Source organism: Cricetulus griseus, chromosome 6 (assembly GCF_003668045.3).
Source record: "Cricetulus griseus strain 17A/GY chromosome 6, alternate assembly CriGri-PICRH-1.0, whole genome shotgun sequence".
Lineage (NCBI taxonomy): Eukaryota > Metazoa > Chordata > Mammalia > Rodentia > Cricetidae > Cricetulus > Cricetulus griseus.
In genome coordinates this window covers 22171563-22180455 of record NC_048599.1, presented here as the reverse complement: position 1 = coordinate 22180455, position 8893 = coordinate 22171563, and the positions used below count along the sequence as shown (strand labels likewise).

The 8893-nt window shown below is 45.7% G+C and overlaps 1 protein-coding gene across 5 annotated transcripts in view; it reads left to right on the top strand.

Annotated features, from left to right (window-relative positions):
- Positions 1-426: 426 nt before the first annotated feature.
- Positions 427-8893, top strand: part of Manbal (mannosidase beta like) — a 29418-nt gene continuing 20951 nt past the window's right edge. Inside the window, exon 1 of one of the 5 annotated variants that reach the window (XM_027421272.2) lies at positions 427-867. Coding sequence is in view for 1 of the 5 variants with exons in the window: in XM_035446552.1 (XP_035302443.1) it covers positions 1177-1193 (17 nt within the window). In the remaining 4 variants the exon portion in view is untranslated. Of the gene's footprint in view, positions 868-1121; positions 1289-1312; positions 1333-8893 lie in introns of those variants that run through there. The other 4 variants (XM_027421271.2, XM_035446552.1, XM_027421273.2 and 1 more) reach the window with 4 other exon arrangements.

Below are 8893 nucleotides of genomic sequence, written 5' to 3'. Positions count from 1 at the left end.
ATACACCACACCCATACCCACCCACCCACCCACACCAACACACAAATAAAAGATTCAGGGGTCCGCTGTTCTGGGACTGGAGATAGTTTATCCGTTTGGCTGCCATTCTGAGTTAGCTGTTGACAGGAGGCTTGGTAACTGCCCATGTGACCCTCACGATGTGGGACTTCCCAGGAGTGATCAAGGGAGCAAAGAGGAAGTGGCAGTGTTTTTCTGACTTAATCTTGGAACGCAAGCTCTGTATTTTTCCAATACCCATGGGTCACGGTCCTCAGCCCCATTTAGCATAGGAGGAGACTATAAAAGGCATGACTGTCAGGCACCAATAACATCACTGCCCCCTGTGGAGGCTGGCTACCACCCTCGGCCTAAACTCGGCCCCCTTTCGCCCACTGAACTGACTGTCTCACTTAATCCAATACTCTGTCATTTGCCTTCCAAACACTTAGCGCTTTATGGATTCCATATCCATTATGTGATTTCATCCTCTGGCTGCGTTTTAATATATTATAGTGACTTTTTTCGTCTGAATTATGACACGCGAATCTGTGTGTCCTCCCTCTTAGACTGTGGGTTTCCAGCTCAGACTTAGAACCAAGTTCTAAACAGTGTGGAGACTGTAATCAGGCAGGAGGACCGCTCCAAGTTCGAGGCCAGTCAGGGCTACAATGTGAGGCCGTCTCAAGTCAAACAAAAATTCATTAAGGCTTCACCCTTCAGTGTGCATTTGCGGAAGAGCGAGCAGAGGAGGCCGAGGAAGCCCTATCCCCAGTAAAGGCGGCAGAGCGGAACCTGCGGACGCTTTGGGCGCATCGCTTCCGGGTCGCAAGGAAACACTTCCGGTGCAGCGGATCGGCGGCACTGGAGGTAAGTATTCAGGGGCCGGTGGTTCGGCGGGGCTCACCCGCGGGCGGGAGCGGGGCGGAGCTCGGGCTGCAGCGGCTTCCCCCGGCTGCGGAGGAAAGTTACTTGCGGTGGGCAGGCTGCGAACCGAGGGGACGGGGCCCTCGCTTGAGCCCGAGCTCGGGTTCTTCAAGGCCAGTTGGAGCCCGGGCATGCATCTCGGGGTGCCCTGTATTGATTGCTGTGTAACCTCGGCATCTGGCATTTTCCTTTCTCAGTTTCCTCCTCCGCAAAGGGGCGCATAAGCCTGTGCAGAGGACGAAGAGACCGTAAATGGGAAGGTGCTCAAGGTGCACAGTTATATACTTGAGAGAAAACTCTAAGAGAAAGGGAAGACGATGCAGTGGCCTCCCACTTATTTGCGGTTTCAGTTAACCTGAAAATAGTAAGCGGAAGACTCCAGAAAACAAAAAGCTCGTGGCTTTTAAAGTGTGTGTTTTTGAATAGCGTCTTGAAGAACCCAGTGGTAGAGTGCTTACCCAGCGTGCTGGGGTCCCATGTTCAGTCCCCAGCACTGCTCTGCCCGGCCCCCCCAAGAAAGAGTATCATGGTGAAGTTTCCCCCCTTCCTGCTCCTCATATACATCATCTTGCTCAGCGGATCCCTGCTATGTATGCTACCCACTCATTAGTCGCTCAGAACAGCTGACTGTGTTCAAGTAACCCTCTGTAATCAGCACAAGGGTAGTAATGCTAGTCTTTGGGTTTTGCCAAAGCAAAGCAAAAAAGTGCTACCGTTAGGTAAAAAAGTTCTTGAAATAAAATAAGCCCATAGGCTAAAGTTTCTAAAAACTTTGGTAAGAGCAAATATTTTGTTGTTGTTTTGGGTTTTTTGTTGTTGTTTTTGAGACAGGGTTTCCTTGTAGCACTGGCTGTTCTGGAACTCACTCTGTAGATGAGGCTGGTCTCAAAACTAAGAGATCGGCCTTCCTCTGCATCCTGAGTGCTGGCGTTAAAGGTGTGCACCACCACTGTCCTACAAAAACAAATCTTTTATCTGTGAAATTATGAAGGAGAAAAATTTGTGCCGACTATGGTGCTGCACCCCTGTACTCCCAGCATTTGAGACATGAGGTAGAAAGATAGTGAGTTTGAAGTCAGCCTGGGCCCAATTGCCAGACCTGTGTAAAAACACATTAGGGTTGGAGAGAGGGCCCAGTGGTGAAGAGCACTTGTAGCTCTCCCAGGGAGCCCAATTTCAGTTTCCAGCGTTCATACCAGGCAGCACCCAGCCAGCTCCATAGTGTCCCGGGCTTCTGGGCTTCTGGGCATGTGCACAATACAGGCAAACTCAAGCAACTACTCATAGTTAAAAATAAGTCTTTACAAAATTAAAAATCAGGGCTGGTGTGTAGCTTAGTTGGGAGAGTGCTTACCCAGCATGCAGGAAGCTGTGGGCTTTATCCTTAGCACCCACCATAAGATGTGTGTGGTACAGTACTCCCGCACTCCCGTTCTTGGCTGCATAGCAAGCATGAGGGCTACATGAGAACTTTTCTGAAATCTAAATAAATAAGTGGTAGTTTTGCTTTTGTACCTCATGTTGCCCAGGTTAAAGCCACAGTGCCTAGAAAGTGTTTACTTAGGGTAGAAAGGCCATTACATTTGTAAGTTAAAGACATGAACAAGAATGGCTCTCAGTTAAGAGCACTGATTGTTCTTCCAGAGGACCCAGCACCCACATGGCAGCTCACAACTGTCTGTAATTCCAGTTCTAGGATACCTGACACCCTCATACAGATATACATACAAACAAAACACCAGTGTACATTTTTTTTTAAAAAAAAAGTATTTCTGAAAAGAAAAGAATGTTGCATGTCAGACCTTTATGCCTGTGTGAAGGCTTCAGTCAGAGATTCTCTGAAACAAGAACACAAAGCCACTTCCTGGGAGTAAGGCTTGGTTACACAGGGTTAGAAACGATTTGTTCTGAAAAGCTCTGCATAGAAGCTGTAGGTACCAGTGAAGCCTCAGCCACATACCCACCAGAAGCAGAAGAACACACTGAATGCCACTGCCAAGTGCCAACAAGTGAGGAATTGGAAGGCATTACTTTTCTGTGATGGAAGATGTCGGTGAAGCAGAGCTAGCAATGTGGTCATTATCAAATATTGCCAATGCGTTTCAAACTCTACATGCCCCAAATAGGATTATGGATTATGGTCCTTGGATGGAACAAAACATTAAAGGCATCCATAGGATTACTTTAGGACTGCAAACATTATTGATGAATTAACAGACAACTTCAGATTGATATGCCGTTAAAAAATATTAGGCTTTTTTTTTTTTTTTTTTTTTAACAGGGTTTCATTGTGTAGTTCTGGCTGGCCCAGAACTCACTATGTAGACCAGACTAGTTTCGAACTCACAGAGATCTGCTTGCCTCCCTAGTGTTGAGACAAAAGGCATGTTACCATATCTGGCATCTGCAATGTCTTTTTGAAAGGTTTTTATAACTGGAGTTTTTAAGGTCAAAGTCCAGGCTCTGTCAGGGCCAACAAGGTAGATTTGGCCACTGGTTCCCAATATTTCAATTTATGAGATAACTGACACTGAATAGCAGGAAGTGGAGATTATTCAGTGTGCCCACAATGGGAAAAGGAACAAATAAAAGGATCCTTTGACTTCCAAGTCCCTTCCTGGAATACTGATGTGAGGTTTAGGTTTAAATAGAGGGGTAGACATATGCATAGCTAAGCAGTCCTGGTCAGGATATCATCCCTTCTGTCACTGGCCCACCATTGTCCTTGCCCCAGCCTGTCCTGCAAGGTGGTCTGATACTTTGTAAAAACTGTGAAATCTCTTACTGGACAAGTTTCTCTTTTGACTGGCACCAGGGCTTCATCCTTTCTCTTTCCCCAGCATGAGATCCCTAAGGAAATATGTCCTCCCTTTCACCAGGTGTGTCAGCTCATGTCCTTAATCCTAATAATACTGGGGAAGCAGAGTCAGGTAGAGCTCTGTAAATTCAAGGCCACGGAGGTCTACATGGCAAACTCCATCCAGGGTAGCCAGGCTGCATAGTGAGACTCTGTCACAAACAAACAAACAAACAGAATATCACCTTTTCCAGCTATGGTGGTTACAGTGTTCATAAAAAAAAAAAAAAAAAAAAAAAAAAGCTGGATAGTGGTGGCACAAGCCTTTAATCCCAGTATTTAGGAGGCAGAGGCAGAGTGGATCTCAGAGTTAGAAGAAATCCTGGTCTACAGAGCTAGTTCCAGGACAGCCAGGGATACATAGAGAAACTGTGTCTCCAAAACCACAAAAGAAAATAAAAGAAAAAAGTCCTGAGCTGTCACAGATTCCCAACCACCATTACCCTCTGCTCCTGACACCCAGCCATTCCCACCATAACTTTGGTTTAAATGGTTCTTCTTCTTACCCAATTTTGAGCAATTCTTAGGAATTTGTCACGATTGCTATATGGAAGTATCTGCTGATGCTTTTCTACCCTCCTGCCTCTTTTTAGTTGAATTCTCAGAACAGTTTGGAAAACGCCCTATTAGGAGGCAGGAATCCCTGCCCAGAGTATATACGGTATTGGGGAACAGTTGGGAGATGCTGAAACCTCTAGCAGTTTTGGAATCTATGTTTTCAGAGTTGGTATTTGATAAGTCCTTCGATATCTCCATGTGCCTGTAGCCTTTTATTTTGAAATGTTGGTGGTTTAAAAGTATTTTAGGGGCTGGGGATGCAGTGCAGATGAAGTTGCCTGCCCAGCATGCATGATGGCCTGTTTGGGTTCAGTCCTCAGCATCGCATAAATGACAACTGATGGGTCACACCTGTGTTGCCAGTGCTGGGAAGGGAGAGTGAGGGGGCCAGAGGTTCAGGGTCACCTTTGATACTTAATGAGTTCAAGGCCAGCCTAGGATACATGAGACGGGCTCAAAAAGCATTTAAAAACAAAGAGGGGGCGGCTGGAGAGCTGACTCAGAGGTTAAGACACGGACTCCCTTCCAGAGGTCCTGAGTTCAGTTCTCAGCGCCAACATGGTGGCTCGCAACCATTTATTATGAGATCTGATGCCTTCTTCTGTCATCCAGGCATACATGCAAATAGAGCACTCATATGCAAAACTAAATAAATCTTTAACCACCTCCCCCAATTTTAGGTTTATAGCTATTTTGAGACACTATTGAGTTTCCAGATAGAACATTTGCCATAATTAATTAGCCAGTGTTAGCACCTCACCATTAACTGGAATCCCTACTTTGTTCAGATTTCCAGTTTCTTCCTAAAGCCCTGCCTCTGTATCCTATCCAGAATAGCACAGTACATCCAGCCAGCCTGTCTCCAGAGGCTCCCTTACTGGCTGTGACAGTGTCTCAGAATGTCCCTGTTTTAGATGACCCTGATGGTTTTGAGGATTACTGATCAGTTATTCAGCAGCAGAACCTCCTGGTTAAGATGTGTCTGTTTCTTGTGAGCAGCCTGAGTCCCAGGCTTCGAGAAGGAAGGCCCTCAGAGGAGCCTGCTGTGGGTGTGCTTGTCGCTGTTCATGTTGTTCAGGGTCTCTTGGCTCCAGGGAGTGGTCACCTGCTTCAACACTGTACTTTTAGAAGAAAGTCATTATGTGTGTACATGCACATTGGGATTGTGGAAGCATATGCTACACACACAGGCAGAGTGGCTACATAAACACTTGCAGTTCATACCAAAGACGTGTCTGTTCTCTGCCATTGACCCAGCCAGTTGTCTCTTTGTATCAGTATTTATTTTTTACCTTAGGTTTCTTGTTCTTGTGTGCCAGCTTTGGCTGTTGAATCCCCACTCTTGACCACTCCCTGACAATATTTGGTGTGCTTTTTTTGTTTGTTTTTTTTAAGGCACTTACATTTTTTCCGCCCCAGGCTTATCCTGTTTTTTCCTATTTGGAAGTTACCCACTTCCTTAAGGAGTCCTGGTTTCTTTCATTGCTCCTGGGGCATGCTTGTTTCTCTATTCTCTCAGTGGCTAGAATATGATATGTATGTGTATACATGGCTATAAGTATTTCTGTATATGTCTGTATTAAGCCAAGTACACTATGCTGATGTCTCTAGTCCTCCTTTATTGCCCTATGGATGATTGTAGCTTCCTTCTCTTATCTGGAACCTTCTCCCCATTGCAGCAAACACAGCTTCCCTGTGATAGTTTGATGTAAATGGCACCAATAATCTCATAGGGAGTGGCACTATTAGGAGGTGTGGCTTTGTTGGGGGTGGGTATGGTCTTGGAGGAAGTGTGTCACTGTGGGGGTGGGCTTTGAAGTTTCTTACACTCATGATGCCACCCACTGTATCAGTCAACTTCCTGTTGCCTATAATATATAGGACTCAAAAAAAAAAAAAAAAAAAAAAAGATGTAGAACTCTCAGCTACCTCGTCAGTACCAGGACCGCCTGCACACCACCATGTCCAATCATGATGATAATGGATTGAACCTCTGAAGCGATAAGCAAGCCACCGCAGTTAAATGTTGTCCTTCTAAGAGTTGCTGTGGTCATGGTGTCTCTTCACAACAATTGTAACCCTAACTAAGACATTCCCTATCTATTCACTTCTAATGAGTCCTGACTTGTGTGCCGTGACTTCACAACTGGACCTGTGGGAAACAGCTGTGTTTGTTTGCTTTTGGTTTTTGATACAGAGTTTCTCTGTGTAGCCCTGGCTCTCCTGGAACTAGCTCTATAGACCGGACTGGCTTCAAGCTCAGAGATCAGCCTGCCTCTGCCTCTCCAGTACTGAGATTAAAGTGTGCACCACCATGCCCAGCCTGGGAAGCAGCTTTTGGCAGCTAGTTTGAGGTGCATACATGCTCCTTTGGCCTTTAGTTTTAGAGATGCCACGTCATTTTCAGAGCCACTCATTTTAGGAACTCATCCTCACCACCTCTTCAGCATGTTTAAGATACAGTCAGATTCAGAATGGCGCCTGTATTCCATCTTGGATGACACTTAAATCTGTTTGTGTGCATTAAAGGTTATTCTTTGTGATGGGACTTCTTGTTTTTAATGATTTTTTTAAAGACTTCTTTTTTTTAAATATTTGTTTATTACATATACAGTGTTCTGCCTACATGCCAGAAGAGGGCACCAGGTCTCATTGTAGATGGTTGTGAGCCACCATGTGGTTGTTGGGAATTGAACTCAGGACCCCTGGAAGAGGAGTCAGTGCTCTTAACCTCTGAGCCATCTCTCCAGCCCATTTTTTAATGAGTTTTGACCTTCAGTGCTTAACATTTTTCTGTTTACAGTATTAAGCTGAGCAGTTTCCCCTCCAAGTACTTGAACTTCATTTATAACCTGCCCATCAGTGCTATTTTTTCATTCTTCAGAGTATGGTATAACTTCAGAATTATCACCTCACTGGCTCCTGCCTTCTCATGAGCATTACGGGTGAGCATGCTAGTATTCTTTTAATTGTTCCACTCTTGTTCCCTAGTCTGGTTTCTATGCAGCAGTCAGAGGCAGTGTGTAATTTCTTTGCCAAGCACCTTATAATGGCTTTACTTCCACTCAGAGTGAGAGCCAAAGCCCTTTTAATGGTCCACATGGCCCTGCCTGGCTCACTCGCTCTCTCATTCACCTTGGAGCACATTCCTGTCTTGGGAACTTTGCTCTGACTAGTCCTTTGTTCTGGAATATTCTAGTAGGTAGTTAAATGCCACTCTTCGGGGCTGGGGAGATGGCTCAGAGGTTAAGAGCACTGGCTGCCCTCGAAGAGGTCCTGAGTTCAATTCCCAGCAACCACATGGTGGCTCACAACCATCTGTAATGAGATCTGGTAACTTTTTCTGGCCTGCAGGCATACAGAACACTGTATGCATAATAAATAAATCTTTGAAAGAAAAAAAAGAATCCTTTAAAAAAAATTGCCACTCTTTGCTTTTGTTTTTGGTGGGCACATGTGTACTGGGGACTGAGTCCAGGGGCTGACATATATCACTGACTACATTCCCAGCTCTTTGCTTTCTCCAGTTGGCAGAAATGTTACTTTCTCAGCTCCTCTCTGACCACGCTACATAAAATGACATGCCATTCCCCCTCCTTTGGGTTTTCCAGTTTTCAGCCCTGACATTCCACTGTAGGTGTCTGTGAGTACTCACCAGCGTGGAAGCTCCATGACACACCAGAATGGCATCTGTCCACAGCGATACTTTGGAAGTGTCTGCCTTTGGTCTTTAGCCAGTGAAATTCGTTTATACAAGGTTGCAGCACTCTGTTGATACGGTTGTTTCTTTTTCTCAGTAGTACAGTGCCAAACCTCCCCTGGCTTGATCACAGTGTTTATGTGCCTGGCATGGGGTCCTTTCAGAGTGGCCCCACCGTGTACATGCTCCATCACCAGCTCCCTTCCTGCTGGACACTGATGTTGCTTCCTGCCTTCCAGGTCAGGAATGGTCCTGCCAAGACTGCTTTTGTACCTGGAGGCCTTTTCTTTTTAATTGTTTCCTTAATCTAAATTCTAGGAAGTAAGCTATTCAGACAAAGGATATCATCAGTTTTATGACTCTTGTTATATGTTGGCCTAGTGGCCATGAAAGAAAAAAAAAATCCAAATACATTACCGCTTTGGACATGTGTTGATGGCTCATAATGACATCAGCTCTCCAAGAAGTCAAGAGATCATCCACAGTGTACTAGATGTCCATAGTCATGCTCTGTGGGCCTCCAGCTTTCTGCCGCCTAGCCCTGTCAATCACAGTATCACAGTACCCCAGATCCTCACAATAATGGATAGTCTGAGTGTCACACGCTCAGTAGGCTTCTCACAGCCTTGAGCATGAAGCATGGTCAAGGGTACTAAGTTTAGGAGGCACCACTGGAGTCCAGCTTTCTTCAGCCTTGGCACTAGGGCTGGTGTTCTGGAGAGCCTGTCAGTTCCTCCAGGACCCATGCTGGGCTGCCTTGGAATTCACTTCAGGGCCAGCTTAGGAGCTGCTCCAAGCAGTCTGCCTGCAGTCTGAGCCTCGCACCTTGTGCATGACCAAAGATGGTATCTTTG